This window comes from Protopterus annectens, chromosome 7.part0, assembly GCF_019279795.1.
Source record: "Protopterus annectens isolate FY-2018-M chromosome 7.part0, PAN1.0, whole genome shotgun sequence".
NCBI lineage: Eukaryota > Metazoa > Chordata > Ceratodontiformes > Protopteridae > Protopterus > Protopterus annectens.
Window position 1 is genome coordinate 1,544,242,506 of NC_056739.1, and position 17,941 is coordinate 1,544,260,446.

Sequence of the window (17,941 nt, forward strand, 5' to 3'; positions counted from 1 at the left end):
CAGTATATATTGGCTTGCACACTGCATTCTTATCATTACAATGTTTTTCTGAAGAAGTTCTTGCTATGAATAAAGAATGAAAGTGCTCAGCACAGGTTCTGCTTTTTTCTGTCTGGCCTGGTACAAGACATTTTTATTGTATACATTTATATATATTTGTCACTGTAATGTAAACTGCATAGCACAGTGACAAATATATATATAAATGTATACAATACTGTATTGTAAACTGCATAGCAGAATGCCACGGTGGTACCGCGGTAGCGTTGTTACCTCACAGCAAGAAATTCTCCCATTCGATACTCGGCTTGGCTTTGGGAGTGCCTTCTGTGTGGAGTCTGCATGTCCTCCCCGCGGTTGGGTAGCGTTCGAAAGACATGCGTGCGTAAATGGGCGTGCCTTTGTTGAAGATTGGGCGTCGTGCTGGCACCTCGGCTTTTCGTAAAAATCTACTGCCAATCATTAGCGGACCAGAGTTCCACTGTGGCGACCCCTTACTGGGAAAAGCCGAAAGACAAACAAACAACATTGTAAACTGCATAGCATGGGTGACTGACATCACGTCCTACTATGTTGAATACATTGAACTACTGGAGTTGACGTATTCCATTTTGACCTGGCCGCATATTCGCCATTCCAAATTTCAAGACTTCAGGTCGACCATATGATCGGTTGACATATGCAGTTTCAAGGTTTCAACAGTAAACCATTTATAGATATATATATATATATATATATATATATATATATATACATACATACACAGAGAGAAATAGAGTGTCTAGGTATACATACACAGATAAACCAGACAAGGCAACATGTATTTTAGTACAAAACTGCCATATCACATGCACTGTAAAGAGCAATATAATGCAATCACAGTCAAGACTGGGATATATTAAAGTCCTTAAGGGAGGAATGACAGTCTTGGTTGCATCATTGTCCAGACCATACAAAGATAATTCTGTGGAATTTTTATTGAGAACTCTTAAAATGGTTGGAGATATTGCTTCATAGGCATACATAGACATTTCATTGTCACAGTCTGATATTTTGTATGTGTACATAGTTACTCCGGGAATATGTATGACTTCTACTCAGGATATGCTAAGCAACACTGATCCACAGTATATCACTACTAAATTATAATTGCATCAGAAGTAAAAAATGCTACATATCTCACTAGAAAAAAACTTTTTACCATTTTAATAATGTTATGCATCAAACTCCATGGTCTAAAGCACACAAAGTGTTGAGATTAAATTCAAAAATGAGCTGCAACAAAATTTGTAGTAGTAGAATAGCAGTCTCAGTAGCATTTTATCACTAGGCAATATGATGTCATTGCTTGAAAGTTTTGTCATGCATTTGCTGAGGGCTATTGATATATGATCAGTTATTAAAAACAAGGTTTCAGAAATCTTTACTGACACAGTCTGACATTTTGCATTATGCTTGTTTTCCATGTGGACTTCTGCTCACACAATGCTGTACAGTACTGGTTCATAATATGGGCCTGATTTCAAAACTTACAGAGACCAAGTCTTTTGGAATCTGGACCCTGTTGTAAGCCTGATTTTCAAACATGACTTACATCAAATTGTCACTTACACTGAGAGCAAATCTTTTGGAATTGGGACATATATATTTACTAAGTTGTCATTCCATCAGATATAAAACAATTTTTATATTTCCTGACTATGGATATCTTTTGTAACGAGAATTATGACTGCTACCTCCAGTTCATATTCATATGCATTGAAAAACACTGTATGAAAATAGAACTCTGTATTTATTCCTGGAATTTCAAAACAAGTTCTGTATATAGCTGCGAATCGTGACATACTATTTTTAGAATTTTACTAGAATATTTCAATTGGTTTTAGAAGCATGGTTCTTTATGTCCATGTGTAACCACTGGTCCAATATATTCATAAGGGTGTACTATATTTTGACATTTTTCTTCACAACAATCATGTACAGTTCACATTTTGTCTGGATGGTCAAGTCAGTATAGATCTGATGCATATCACTAGTGTGTGTTCTCTTGAAATTAGAACAAAAAAATAATACTCTTTTTCTTGAAAAGGGATACTTTCTGTAGAGTCAATGTTTTAGCAAAAATACACACATTTTACTTGTTCTTTGAGACATCCCCATCCTTGAGATTCTGATGCATGCTTTCCATAACTGCTATTACAGCATACAGTCTACATTATAGGATGGTCATTCAAATGCCTTGTCTTGAAAATGTCATAAAACTTATTAAAGCAGTACAGTACCATTAGAATGCTTAAATAGTATAAATTCTGGGTCAGAATGGCCTTGTGAAATAGACAAACTGCAACAGTTGTAAAAATCATTTGAAATCAAAATTACAGCTTCAGTTTTCTTCAAAGTAACAAACACAAAGCTATCAAAATCACAAATACACAGTGTTGCTATGACATCAGGCCTAAAATAAATATTTTTCTGTATTAAAATTATGTTATTTTTTCTAGTTGTATCAGAAAATGGCACACTTTGTCTTTAAATTTCAAGATGCAGATGCTTGTTCAATTTTGAGAGTAGGAGCCTAATCTGTGTATGCTTATGCCTTTAATATTTCTAGACATTTTTTACAGCTATTTTTTTGAGATGGAGGCATTTGTATACTAAGAAAAAAAATAGCCAAAACTATCAGTAGTTTGGGGACAATGCAATGGAAAATGAAATGGTTAGTAGCAAAGGGTTTAGGTAAAGACTGTAAACTTCATTGTCTTGTGTAGTCAATATCTTTTTTTTTTTACTGTCTTCAGTTGATTATCTTGATGAACTATTAAAACAAATATTAAAAGTACATGAAATAGACAACCATTTCAGGATCCCATTTCATCAAAAGTAGCTTTAAAATAGCCTGTCACCATAGCAAACAAGGATGAAGCCCTGGCTGCAACTCAGGTGACCAGAATTTGAATAGTAGTAATATAATTGGAGGAGCTAGGTGAGGAAGTGGAGGGGGAAGACTGGACACGTGTCACCTTCTTGACTCCTTTTGGTAGGTGGAGAGGGTTGTGTGCATTTGAGGGAACACTGGGTAGGTGTGATTTCCCTAGTGAAGACTATGAAAATCACCTCATATGCCTCAGGTGTAGGAGTAAAGATGGAGTTGTTTGAAGGGAACACCTCTTGTGGAAGTGAGGTAGACATCCTTACCGGTCAGACCTTTGCACATTCACTTTTCCATGGTAAGTGCAAGCGGTATGTTAGGGCTAGAAAATAAAAAAAAATCATGAACCACCCTTGATTATATCCTTAGATGATAGTGGGACAAGCACTCCACACCTATACTATATACAGTAACATAATATAACCTACATTGAAGTCTCACAAACTCAAGGTAAGCTATACATTTTCGATGAGACAAGATGTCAATGAAGTTGACTTCAGTCAGATAACTGATTATTGTGTGCCACACAAGCATCATTTTTCTTAACAACCATCCATGGTGAATTAACACTTAATAAGATCGATGCAGCAACAGCGCATTTTGTAAGTAGAGAGTGACATATGGTGACTATGTATTGTAGTCAGCAGAATTAATTCACCTACATATATAGGCTTTAAGAATTGGAATTACTCCTGTAAGGACAAAAGCTCCCTACACCCTCCCTCTTACTTAATATAACAGCTTTGAAGGTCATGCAACCTCAAGCAAGATTAGGATCGTACCGTGCACAATCACCTAACACATTTTAACAGTGGTGCAAGGTTTCAAGTTATTAGCATGTGCTCTACATATTGCCCATTTGTTTTACACGATGAGAAGCAGCATTCCACATTTTAATGGCAGAAGGCTGACTACTGTTGTCTAAATACAATTCATGGCTGGTGAAAGTAGCCCTTAACTGCAGCTCTCAACTCTCTCTGGTTTTGCCTCCTATTTTTGCCCTGTTCCTCATAAAACCTGTGGTTTTCCAGCAAATCATTCAGGATTGCAGTCACTTGAGTTTTAGACTTCATAGCCTTCAGAAAGTCCATGCTAATGCAAAACATTTTATTCTAGCAATTTTTGTATGCAAGACCAGTATTTAAAATCTGTCCTTGATTTGAGGTTGTTGTTTTTCTTTCCTTTTTTTTTTTTTAGCTCTGTCCCTGATTCTTAGAAGTGGAGAGCATATCTTTCAATACTCAACTGTCTAGAATTTTGCTGAATGTCCATGAGTTTCACCCTGAGTCTCATAAATTTCTTTTCATTTTCTGGTAAATCACTGAGAATTACTGCCAGTCCACAATACTATACATTAGAGTTTTGTGTTTCATATTGTTCAAAAAGAATGCATGTTAATGCAAAATCTGTTGTCTTAGTAATGGTTTGAGGATTTGTCCCAAATTCAGGCTCATGGAAGTTGAGAACTTACATCTCCTCTGATGAACTGTTCAAAACTTTGCAAAGTGCCCCTGATTTTCCCTCATATTTTTACCCTGACCCTCATAACTGTCTTGATTTTCTGGTAAATTAGTGAGGATTACAGCCAATCAGTAATGCCATACATTAGAGATTTACGCTTCTTATTGTTCAAAAAGAAAAAAAATGCATGTTGATGCAAAACCTGTTGTTCTATTAACATTTTGAATGACTTAAAGTAATATTTAAAAATTGTCACAGATTTTGGGCCTTTGCCCCCACCCCACCCCCACCATTATTTTTGGCTTTGTCAAGCATACCTCTCAACCTCCAAGCATCAAAATCATAGCATTGACCTTTAGAATTATAGTATATGGTCAGAAAGAGGAACACTTTCTTATTTTTCACAATGGTAGATCTTTATATACTAAACCCTATATAGGTAGTGATACAGAATCTTTGTAAATATTCTTGGTTTATTTATTTAATAAGATATATACCCACAAACAGGTCTGACTTTATGAGGAACATATGTAAATCTAGGCGAAGCAAGGCTAAATCCATTCCTCCATTCATCCACAACCCCTTTTTCCCATTTTTGCACATGGGGGTTGGGGTATCACATCACCAATGACAATTGCCTAGAGTTAATGTGATGGCCAAAATCATAGCACTATGCTTAAATCATAGCAGTTGATTGACATGTTGTCCAGAATTCTTCACAAAGCTGAAAGATATGGTTGATACATCTCTCAAGTGCACCTGATTATGAGGACCCTTCCTCATTTTGAGTTTTAAAAGTTCATGTTCCTCTCAACTCCACATTGAAATGGTCTGCTACACAGTGTTAAGACTTTTGCAACTGTTATCCGTTTTTTATTTTATTTTGCTTTTTTATATTGAACATATCTTTTCAACAATAGCTCTCAACCTTATAACTCTAGAAGCGAACTGGCACCCCACCTAAACACCATGTTCAATCATAGCCTCACCTCAGGCTTTGTGCCCACTGAATGGCGCACAGCAAGTTATCCCACTTCATAAAGGGGGAGCCACCACGGACCCTGGGAACTACCGCCCCATTAGCCTGACGAGCCTGGTCTGCAAGGCCATGGAACGTATCATGATGGAACTTATAAACAAAGACATTGGTAATCTCTAAACTCTGGACCCCAACCAGTTCGGGTTTGTAAAAGGCAGATCATGTCTCCTAAACTTGATAGACTTCTTTGAAGCAGTCACCAAAGCCATAGATGAGGGTAAGGTGGTTCACACAGCCTGTCTAGATCTTGCCAAGGCTTTTGACACCATCCCCCACTCTGGAATTATAGATAAACTCACTAAACTAGGTATAAATCCCTATGTCACAAGATGGGTTGCCAACTGGCTCACTGACAGAACCCACACTGTGAAAGTAGCAGACTCCAAATCCGACTTCAGACCAATGACAAGTGGAGTACCACAGGGTTCAGTCCTGGGTCCTCTCCTGTTGGGTATCTACTTCTCTGAAGTACAGGTTAACACAGACGGTCTTTGGCCAACGAAGTTCGCAGATGACTGCAAACTAGGAGCCATAACAGAAACTCCTAACGATGTGGACATCCTACAAAAGGGCCTCACTGAGACAGATGCCTGGTGCCAAAGCCATGGCTTCAAGCTCAATGCCAAAAAGTGCATTATCATCCCCTTTGGTAAAAACTCTGTACTCATGAACTACCACATAGGTGGTAGTAAACCTAACACTGAAAGTGTGATAAGAGACCTTGGGACACAGGTGGACAGTAGTCTCTCCTTTGATAATCACATTGCCACAGTAGTCAGGAAATCCTATGTGGCACACCTCATCACAAAAGGTTTCTCATCCAGGAAAAAAAGAGGTCATTGTTCCCCTCTACTCGTCACTCATTAGACCCATTATAGAGTACAATGCCCCTTTTGGTATGTACCTCACAAAACATCTACAACTGAAAACACAGCAGAAATACCTCACAAAGAGGATTACCGGCCTCAAACAGATGCCTATGCAGACCATCTCAAAAATATCCAGCTTTACAGCGTCGCATATCGCCTGCTCAGAGGCGATCTCTGCCTAACATACAAAGCTATGTCAAACCCAGAGCTGTTGGACATGCTCCACTTAAAGAAATCCCAAGCTCCCTGAGCTACACGCTCTAGGGACCTAAACCTTGTCACCACAATAAACAGAACATGCTGGAGGGATAGATTCCTGTCCCAGAGACTTCCCATACTCTGGAACAAACTACCTGTCTATACCAAACAAAGCTCCTCATTAGCACTCTTCAAGAAAAATCTTGACTGGATGGGAAATAGGAAATTCACCCCGGGGATCACTTCTGTGGCTCTGCTCAACAGTGGCGCTGGAAAATAATTTTCTTGGGTGGGGAAAGCCAGGGTACCTTTTTGGCTAGGCTTATATAGGCCCTAGGGCCAATAGCCTAGTACCTACATATGACTCCATGAACATATGTGGAACACTGCCTCATAATGTGGAACAAATGGGCAAAAAGTGGAATGCTTACTAACAGCTTACTTACTGCTTCTACGTAGAAACTTACAGGGTGATTAAAATGTGTTGTTTCATACTCATAAAAAGCTAACTTATCAATTAATTTGATTCAGTATTATTTCCATTAGTATCCATTTAAAAATTAGCACTGAGTGTGGGGCAGACCCATTCAATGTGGAAAAGAATGAGGAATGCTGCCAAATGGAGAGATTTTTGCAGAATGTCCCCATTTTTCCTTCATGCTCTTTCTTGACAGCATATTTGTGTTTCTCCGGTAAATCATTGAGGGTTGAAGAAGTCACTAAATAACGACATATATTTGATTTTCAGATGTCACGCATCCTTCAGAAAATCCATGCTAATGCAAAAATCCACCGCCTTTTTAAAGTGTTTACGACCAATATTTGAAATTCGTTCCTCCAATATTTTTGGCCTTGTCCAGATACTGAATCATATTAATGCAGCAAGAACATTTTATAACTATAACTTGACGTAGGCTATACACACGGTAAACCACCTAGTTGAAGTTTGGGGTAAAGTATTTCCAAGTGCTTCACATTTTACCCCTTTGCTCCACATTACTAGTGAAAGTAGTTCCATGTTCTAGAGCTGTGAGCTATGGATTCACAGTTATGACTACGATATCAGTGTAATTTCACAAGTTTGAATGCAGCCATTAAAGAAACACATACATTCGTCCCAAAAGTACAGAAACAAAGTTACTTTCCATTCCTGACTGCTTCCTTCCTTCTCCAACTCTAAATCTTTATTGAAACCGGTATTCAGCAGCTTTATGATTTAGTTGCTTTTGAAAGACGTTGTCTCGTCTGAAAAAAAATGAAGTAACAACTGGCGTTCAGGGTCCTAATTGCCACCAGAAACCCGTTTCCTGAAACCGACCTATGTCTGCCCCGGTAATGGGATCAGGCACGTAGCGGGACTACCCTTGGGTCCTACGCAATAGTTTTACAGTTTTAGATAATGTTTTTGGCACAATGCCAGCCTTCCGCGTTGTCAGTTCCGCAGGTGAAGGATCTCCACGTCAGTCTCATTTACATCACATGAAAAACTTTTGTCTTCAAAGTATATCAACAGCTTTGTGGGAGTGCTAGTGATCGGTATCCTCATCACAATTATTTTGCTGAGTTGCCACAGTTATTGTAGCGTCCCATAGGATGGCAGCAGCAACTCAGGAGTCCGCTTTGGAGTATGATTTTCTCTTCAAAATAGTTTTGATTGGAGATGCTGGTGTTGGCAAAACGTGTGTTGTGCAGCGCTTTAAATCAGGGATTTTCGTGGAAAAACAAGGCAACACAATTGGTGTAGATTTCACAATGAAATCTTTGGAGATTCAAGGGAAACGTGTTAAGGTATGTGATTATTTTATCATACAACGAAGTGTCATCTCAGAATACTTGTAATATGAGTTGTCCCTAATGCTGAAGACTGCTGGCTGTTTTTTATCACTCGTGTGACTGAATCATGAGCACACAGTATTTGTTGAGTATTGCATCCAGATGCAGTCATGAGTCCACTTTTTACAGCAAACATTCATTTTCTGTGTATTGCCAAGTAAGTACAGTACGAATGCAGACATTTCCACCGGAACGATTCAGTCCACTTTCTATTCTATTCATGAAGATTTTTCCGAACTTGACAGTACTTGATTGGGGTTGCTGTTTTATATTTGTGAGTGTTTTTTTTTTTTTTTTGCGTTTGCTGTGAAAACAGAATTAACGACATATTAATCTAGCGTTTGCTTTTTAGGTACACCTGTGGCAATTCCTCCTTCTTACCAAAGAAATGAAGGTGTGTGCCTTCGTTAAACAAATGGCATGTTGTCAATGTAAATATTTCACAATCCACTAGCTGGAGGTATGCCTACTTGGCACCCCTAAGAGTAATTCTTTGCCGTGTTCAGCGCAGTGAACAAAGTAACAGCACATATTAAAATGTTGCTGTTCCCTACTTGGAGAATATTCTCTGTACAGTAATAGCCGACTAGCCGCAGTTTTGTAATGCCTGTTCCGCGTGTCATTTACTCCTGCCATTGTCTACTGTATGCACATTAATAATGCTTCCTGAAAATTAATTGCCCTGTACTGCATGGAGCAGCTGGAGTGCGGGTTTCCAGTTGTCCTTCTTTTTCAGAAGATTGACATGGTTTAGTGAATTGTATGCGCGCGTTGGTGGTATATGAGCAAAAGACTAACACTGATATTTTAGCAGAAAAATAACTTTTCATTGAGTGTGGTAGACTACTATAATGTATCTGAAAAGCGTTATATGGTTAAAAAACAAAAGCAACTAGAATTATTTAATAGCGCTCATTTCAGTACTGAAGTGAAAGCAGTTTCTTTTTGTGTGTTGAGGTATGTTTGTCCTACAAAAGGCCAAGTTTCAGTAAGAAATCTTTCGCTTTGGGAAGTTTTGCAGCCCAAGTTAAGTCTTGGAGGCTTTATAATCGTGTTTCTTACTAAGTGGTATTTACATATAGACAAAAAATGTAACAATTCTGTTGATGTGTGAAACCGACCACTAATCAGGTATATGCTGTTTGCTTACAAAAGCAGTAGGAACGTGTGTCATTATTGATGTATGTGCTTTGCAGTCCTGTTTGCTGTAGTGCGCGCGCAAATTTCATTTATTTACAGAGTTGTATGTGGGATGAAAATATGGTTTATCTAACCTTGTAACTTTCCATGACTCATCATTTTATTGGTATCTGGGAAATGAGAGTAAATGAAGTTTGATGGCGTGCTTACTTGTGGAGGGAGTAAGCGGCATATGATGTTATCTACTATTAAAACACATTCGAACTGTAGTGCTTTAATTGTATTTCTTTAGAATTTGACAAAATGTTACAGATGAAACAGAGAAGAGGTCTGAATTTAAATGTAAAATTAAAGGCTTGAAGTATAGCACTTATCCAGTCAGGGACAGTCTTAAAATATTACTATTAAGTTGAGAAATTGACAAGTTTTCTAAAGTAAAAGTCATCAAGAACTCTTAAGTGTCATTATTTATTAAGGGTAATACACAATTTTTTCACCAAAAGTCGCCAGTTTTAGGAGGGATTAAAGAGGGCAGAGCTAAATGAGGCCAGGTCAGGGACAGTTGACAGGTATATGATCACTTGAGACTAGTTGAAAAGTTTAAAATGCAAATAGAATGAATACAGATATACAGGGATGGATAGATGTGTTTGCTAAGTTAACATACACGGTGGTTCATCAGTGTGAGAGAGGAGCTATAATGAGTTATGATAGATGTAGTTAAGGCAGGTGAAGTTGGGGGATGGCACTATGTAGTTACATACATGACCTGCTTACAAATTCAGCTTGATTCTCAGAAAGAGAGATATACTCATCATTTAGTTGCACACTTTTTGTAGACCATGATAATGGAAGAAAAAATTCCCATGTTGGCAAGGGGAGTGATTAAAATTTAAGTTTAGCTAACGAGAGAGAGAGAGAAAGAGAGAGACCGAAATAAGCCTAGCTTTCATAGGTTGCCTTAACGAGAGAGAGAGAGAGAGAAAGAGAGAGACCGAAATAAGCCTAGCTTTCATAGGTTGCCTTAGCAGTTAAAGTATGGTTTTAGTGATGTGGGAAAAGATCAGGGAAGCTAATTTAAGTGGATACTTGTTTATAAATCTTATATTTCTAATGTGTATTAGATTATTTCTAATGTTAAAAATATCCAAAAGCAGAAGTTAAGACGTATTTTATGAAACTTTATCAGGATGATAATTATAGTACCACATAAGATAAAGTTTTGGACCAGATTCATGAACACCTACACTGTGTACACCATTCTGAGTGAATAAACAACACAAGCATAACTTCCATATTTTTCATCATGATTTTAGTTTTCCTGCCGATTTTCTTGCAACTGTAAATATCAATGGGGATTCATGAAGGTTACCACAATATGTACACTACGTCTATACTTAGACAATTTTTTCTGAGTGAATAGACAGCACAAAAAATGTGGTAGGGGTGTTCTTGAAAAGAGATTGTGTACATTTAGTGTAGGTATTTATGAATCCAGCCCCTTCCTTTTGTTATGTCACTAATTTCTTTTTAGCTTTATAAGAACTTAGAGGGAGTATGTTGTTTGTTTTGAGTTCTTTCTGTAGGAAAGCAAAGCACATGAATTGGGAATGTCAAGCAATCATCATCAATTATCAATGCCATTTTTTTCCCATTTTCTACACTGGATTGAGGTGCTGTGTCCCATTTAAAATGAACCAGACCAGGATGAAGTAGCAGAATCACAGGATTTAACTTCCTAGTCTGGTAGCAAGGGTAACAACTGCATAGAGTTGTAGATGTGATCGGGATGGAGGATGTGGAATCAAGTTGGATGGCAAGCAGTTCACTGCTGGTTCTGGATTTGTTTTGAATGGCAAAATGTCATGGGCTATCATTTTTGGATGCAGTGATGTCTGTGGTTTGTTATCTGGTTCGGGTTGCGATACATAGGTTCTGCTGTTTCATGTGTTCTGACATCAGTGATGTCTCGGTTGTACTCATCACAAGGCAGGGTCTGCTTGATCTGCAGCATATGGATAAAGGTGAGAGTGGCCCTCACAATAGGTGGCAATAGCAGTTGTGAGCAAAACCAAGTATGATCCTTTCCATCTGGAGCCAAGTGAGTTACTTTGTGAATGTGTTTAGATGTATACAAATGTTACGGGTTGTAGGTCGTGATGGTCCTCTTCTGTTGGTCGTTGGGCTGCATGTGGAACAACACTATGATATTTCTGCAAAATATTACATGGGGATTTACAATATGAAAGTTTGGTTTCAACAAAGTTCTTAGGGAGGGGGTAAAAGACATTCTGATGCATCTGGCCAGGAGGATTTCATGAGGAGACAATTTTCTAGGGGCACTAACTGCACTCCTGATACTAAATAAAACTAAAGGCAATGCTTTTTGCCATCTAAGACCAGTTTCATCACAAATTTAGCCAGTCTGATCTTGACTGTCTGGTTAACTCTCTCTCCTATCTAAGAAGCCTGCAGTATGTGGGGAAATGAAACTGCAGTTTTTTTTTTAATTTTTTATTTGTTTATCATTTGTTGACCGGGAAAGTCCGACTAGGTTCCACAGAGCAAGTTTTCAGCGGAGGCCCGAGGAGAAATGCTCCAGAAACCAAAAGTTTAATACTTAGGATCTGACAAAGTTGCTGTATTACTTGACTAGTAACATAGGAACCTTGGTGAGACTGAATGGAACAGGGAACACCAATTCTAGGAATTGGTTCTGTCAGGAATGTGTGTGCATCATTCGTCATACACATATATGCTTCTACCCATTCAGAAAAAAATGCCAGTCAGAACCAAAACATTTAGAAATTCCTGCACTTAGGAAGTTCAGTAAAGTCCTACTGTAGGAAGCAGAAGGGTCCCCAAGGCTTTTTCGATGACTAAACAGGTGTCTGTACTGATTTAGACACATTGTGTTGTAAACAAACTACACAAGTATTTACAAAATGTTGAGCAACGTCTGAGAGTTGAAGAGCATACCAATCAGTAGAAATGTGTTTTATTAATGCATTTTTACCCCAGATGGAGAATGTTAGATTTTTAACAATTGATGTTGCAAATTTAATGGGGCTACTATCCGTTGGTTGAACGACACCACAAAAAGTCTAGAGGGCTACTGCAGCCATCACTTATCCACATTCTTCTTTGAGTTCTGTGTCTGATCTTGAAAAGACAATAACTCCTGCAAAGAAAAGTTATTTTCATTCAGTTGCTGCAAACGTATAACCTAAGTAGGATAAGACAAGGGTCTATATTACATAAACTAAGTTTCAGAACTTCGAATACTGTATAGTCGGCACCATATGATCGAAGCTCTGAAACTTCGAAACTATAAAAAAAAGTAAAGTTAATTTAAAGTGTTAAGCAGGGGGGAAAGCCCCCTGCACCCCCCACACCCCCCGCTACTTAAATTTACCAACTCCAAGATTGTGCTACAGCATAGGAAAGGGAAATTTTCCCTTTCTGCTCCATTCTCCGTCAAAGTGTGATCTCAGAGTTGGTAAATGTAAGTAGCAGGAGTGTAGGGGGCTTGCCCCCCCCTGCTTAAACACTTTAAATTAACTTTACTTTGCTTTTTTTTTTTTTTTATAGTTTCGAAGTTTCAGAACTTCGATCATATGGTGTCGACCATATGGTATTCAAAGTTCTGAATCTTTGTTTATGTAATATAGACCCTAAGACAATGCAGGCTGTCTTGTCACCATATCTGCAAAAGTATTACTTTTTGTTGCAATCTGTTTTGTGTGGCATACTTTACCACAGCAAAGCAATCTCTATTGGTAATAATAAAACATTTAACAGTTCTTAAACAAAAACAGTATTTTTAATTACTGTCACTGCTGATGTTAAATAAACCTTTTCCTTCCAAAGTATTTCCAAAATCATGAACTACTCCATAAGCATAATGAAAACATGTAAAAATTGTTACTGCCTGATCTTTGCCAATTTTACAGGCTTCAGTTATGTATTTCCAAAATCATGAACTACTCCATAAGCATAATGAAAACATGTAAAAATTGTTACTGCCTGATCTTTGCCAATTTTACAGGCTTCAGTTATAGCTACAAGCTCAGCTACTTGAGCAGGCACATTTCCATTTAATTTTCCAGTAAATAAAGTTGTGTTTTTCTTGGAAATAGAAAAGGCTGCTACGAGTTCACCTTCATCTCTTTGAACCATCTATGAAAAGAATTGGATCTAGATTCTGCAAAAGAACATCTTTCAAATCTAGTCTAGGAGAAAGCACAGTGTTAGTAACAACTACACAGTTATGTGGCTCTCCTTCGTCTGCTGTAGGGAATAAAAAAACAGAGTTAAGCGGTGGACATTGAACAATCTGCAAAAAAAAGGTTATTATGTAAAGACAGTTTTATATTTAGACAGTCGTGGTACAGCCAGATATTGTGTGTTAGTCTTTGGTAACAAAGCTTCTGCAGAATGCGGAACTGCCCCTTAAGTCTGGTGTCTAAGAGTTGGTGCAGCCACCATGTCTACTAAAGGCATTGTTGTAGTCACTGCCCTAAGGAAGTGGTGGAGGGCTGCAGCTACAGGATCGAGATTTGTACTGAAATAAGCAACATATTTAAAACCATTGTTGTTTTCACAATGCTTATGCTACTTTATTTCTTCCACTACATAGCAGAAAAAATCTTTTAGCTTAACCTGGAAAACCAAATACAGGAGGATTTAGATGCAATGTTTTCAACTGTACAAAAAGCTTGTTCATGATAATCTTTCCTGGGTAAAGGTTCAGGGGTATCTTTCTTTCATAATTCTAACAAAGGTTTTAGCAGTCTGTATACGTTAGAAATCCATTGTTGACCGTAACCTCTTTATCCTAGAAAAGCTTGCAACTGTTTTAATGTAGTAGGATGTGGTACATTTCTGATCACAGCAATGCATGAAGGCAAAATCTGTCTAGCGCGCTGAAATAAGATGCCCCATATATTGAATTTGCAATTTTTTCACAGCTGCAGTTTGTCTTTATTAACCTTAAATCCTGTTTCTACTAACTAAGTCAAAATAAAAATAGTGTCTGTTTATAGTCACGTACAGTTCTTTAAGCTAAAAGCAAGTTATCTACATACTGAATTAAAGTAGATTCACAAAGAAACTTAATCTTGTCTAATTATTTCTTCATTTCTCTAGAGAAAAGTTTGGGAGATTCTACATACCCTTGCAATAATCCAGTCCAAGTGTACTGATGTCCTCTGTAAGTAAATGTAAACTGGTGTTGGCTCTTTGGTTATATAAGGATAGAATAGAAGGCAGGTGAAGTATCACTGAGAAAGTGGTGGCATGTGAAGGAATATAACTCATTATTGTTGCAGGCTTAGGAACAACTGGAAATGTTGGTACAACTACAACATTCATTGCATGTCAGTCTTGTACAAAATTATATGTACTTGTTTCCAGTATCTTAACTGGTAAAGTAGAAGTATTACACCTTCTTGTAACAAGGCAGAGATAACATGTTCAGTTTCCTTCTCTGCTTCTACCAATAAATGATACTGAACTACCATAGGCAGATGCAAGGTTTTAATATTAAACTCACAGGTTTTGTGTCATTTATAAGGCCTATCATTGTTGTGGGTAGTCTAGAGCTGTAGAGGGATAACTTTTAATTCCTCCATACCAGCATTTTATACATTCTGCTCTGATGTTATAAAAGCAAAAGGGGCATCTTCATCTGTACGGATAATATTTGAATATAGTCCTAAAGCTTTATTAGGAACATCTAAAATACACCATCAGGTGTGCAATAAACAGTATAGCTTAAGTTTACACAATGCATCTCTACCTTACAGATTTAAAGGAGCCAAATTTTCTACAGTAAAAACATGCTGATCTTTTAGCAGGCATCCTCCTACATCTGAGTGGAGACAACAAATTGGCCACTAGTGAATAGAAGGGCTGCACAGTAATTGTAGCCTTCTTCCTTAAACTAATTAACCAACACATACATCCACCCAGCATCAACACTGTTTCATAGTTTAGTACTAGGCTATCTGCCCTGGGGCATTTGTAAGCCTAGCCATAGTGATGTGGCTTTTGCCACCCCATGAAATGGTACAAAAATGTACAGAATAAATTTAGAATACTGTGCCTCTGTCTAGTAGTGACACAATGAAGGTCCCCTTATACAATAGAATTAGTTTACTGTGCCCCTGTCTAGCAGTGACACAGATGTGACCCCTGGGGTAAACTTACGATCTCCCATCCACTCATCAAGATTTCTCTTGAAGAGAGTCAGTGAGGGGCTCTGCCTAATATGAACTGGGATCTTGTTCCAAAGCATGGGAAGCCTCTGGGTTATGAATCTATCCCTCCAGCATGTCCTATTCATACTTGTGCCGAGGTCTTTAGCTCTCGTGGTCCTGATGGATTTGGATTTTTTGAGGTGGAGCATGTCCATCAGATCCTGATTGGACATGGCCTTGTACGTCAGGCAGAGATCACCTCTGAGCAGGCGGTATGCTACTGAATAGAGCTGAAGTTTCTTCAGTCTGGCAGAATAAGACATATGTTGGAGACCCTTGATCCTCTTGGTGAGGTACTTTTGTGGTCTCTCCAGCTGTTGAAAATGCTGGGTGAGGTACATACCAAATCGGGCATTGTACTCAATCATGGGTCTGATGAGGGAGGAGTATAGGGGTACAATGACATCCTTGGATCTGGATGTGAATCCCTTCATGATGAGGTGTGCAAGGTAGAATGTTTTTCTAACCACTTTGGCAACGTGGGTGTCAAATGAGAGGTCACTGTCGACTTGGGTCCCTAGGTCTCTGATTATTTTTTCCGTACTCAGTGGGTTGCTGTCTATGTGATAATTTGTAGGTACTTTGTTTTTCCCAAAGGGGATAACTATACATTTTTTGGCATTTAGTTTAAGGCCGTGACTCCGGCACCAGTTGTCCATTTCTGTGAGGCCTTTTTGTAGGATATATGTGTCCGCTGATGTATCGACTATGGCGCCTAGTTTGCAGTCATCTGCGAACTTTGTCAGCCACAACCCTCCCATGTTTGCTTTAACATCTGAGAAATAAATGCCGAACAAGAGGGGTCCCAGGACAGATCCCTGTGGGACACCACTTGTGACTGGCTTTGAGTCTGACATTGCTCCAGTGATTTTAACTTTATGGGTTCTGTCCTTTAGCCAGTTTGCAACCCATCCAATGACATAAGGGTTTACGTTTAAGCTGTTGAGCTTATCTATGATGCCTGAGTGGGGTATTGTGTCGAAGGCCTTAGCCAAGTCCAGGTAGGCTGTATGGACTGCTTTGCCCTCATCAATGGCTCTAGTGACTGTTTCGAGTGACTGTTTCGAAAAAGTCAGCCAGGTTCAAAAGGCAGGATCTGCCCTTTACAAAGCCGAACTGGGTGGGGTCAAGTGTCTGTAGGTCCCCTATGTCTCTGTTTATGAGTTCCATAATGATTCTTTCCATAGCTTTGCAGACCAGGCTGGTTAAGCTTATGGGGTGGTAGTTCCCAGGGTCTGTAGAGGTACCCCCTTTGTGGAGTGGGACCACTGTTGCTGTACGCCAGTGTTCAGGTACATATCCTGTAGTAAGGCTAAGGTTAAATAGCATTTTTATGTGCGGGTTTAGCTCCTCTTGGAGTTCACGTAGTACGCAACCCGGGATAAGGTCAGGTCCTATTGATGCTGTGTTTTTAGCTTTGTTGAGGGCGGTTCTCACTTGCACATCTGAGATGACAGGGAGATTGCATTCAGCTGGGATAAGTATTTCTTCTTTTGGGGGTGAGGGAGGGGAGAAATTTGCACTGAACCTGTCGGCCAGAATGTTGGCAATATCTGTGGGTTCAGTGTATTTTTTGTTGTTGTGAACTAACTCTGAGCATATCTGAGGGTTTCCGCCCAGGTTTCTAACATAGCTGAAGAAGGCTTTGTGGTTATCTTTAGTGTCCTTAGCGATTTTTCTCTCAAAGTTGGCCTTGGATGTTTTTATGAGAGAACGTAGATTTCTGCTAATGTTGATCAGAGATGTCTTCCCTTTATGGGATTTTGCTCTGACGTGCAGTAGCTTCCTTCTTTTGTTATACAATTTGTTAATGGCTGAGGTCCACCAGACAGGACGCTTGCCTTTGGTGGAGAAGGACTTGGATTTATTTGGGATTGCATGATCCATGCATTCTTGGAGATGTCCATAGAAAGCATTTGTGAAGGATCCCATCTCAGTCTTAAGAAGAGTGAAGTCTGCTTTTGAGAAGTTTTTCACTGTGGTCTTTTGTGCTGGGGTGGAGGTGGGATATGTATATCCAGGGTGATTAGTTTGTGGTCAGATCTCACTAGTGAGGGGTATACCTCCAGTGTGGAGCATTTTGTCCCCATGTTTGTGATGATCAGGTCTAGTATATTATCTCCCCTAGTGGGAGAGGTGACTAGTTGTTCCAGTGCATTTGAATTTATGAATTCCAGGAACCTTTGGGCTAGGGTGTTAGGGCTAGAATAAT

The 17,941-nt window shown here is 38.8% G+C and overlaps 1 protein-coding gene across 3 annotated transcripts in view; it reads left to right on the forward strand.

Moving 5' to 3' along the window:
• Positions 1–7,930: 7,930 nt before the first annotated feature.
• Positions 7,931–17,941, forward strand: part of RAB43 (RAB43, member RAS oncogene family) — a 298,241-nt gene continuing 288,230 nt past the window's right edge. Inside the window, exons 1-2 of one of the 3 annotated variants that reach the window (XM_044078092.1) lie at positions 8,196–8,284; positions 14,618–14,681. In XM_044078092.1, coding sequence (XP_043934027.1) covers positions 14,673–14,681 — 9 coding nt within the window. In that variant the 5' untranslated portion in view covers positions 8,196–8,284; positions 14,618–14,672. Of the gene's footprint in view, positions 8,285–14,617; positions 14,682–17,941 lie in introns of all 3 variants that reach the window. The other 2 variants (XM_044078090.1, XM_044078091.1) reach the window with 2 other exon arrangements.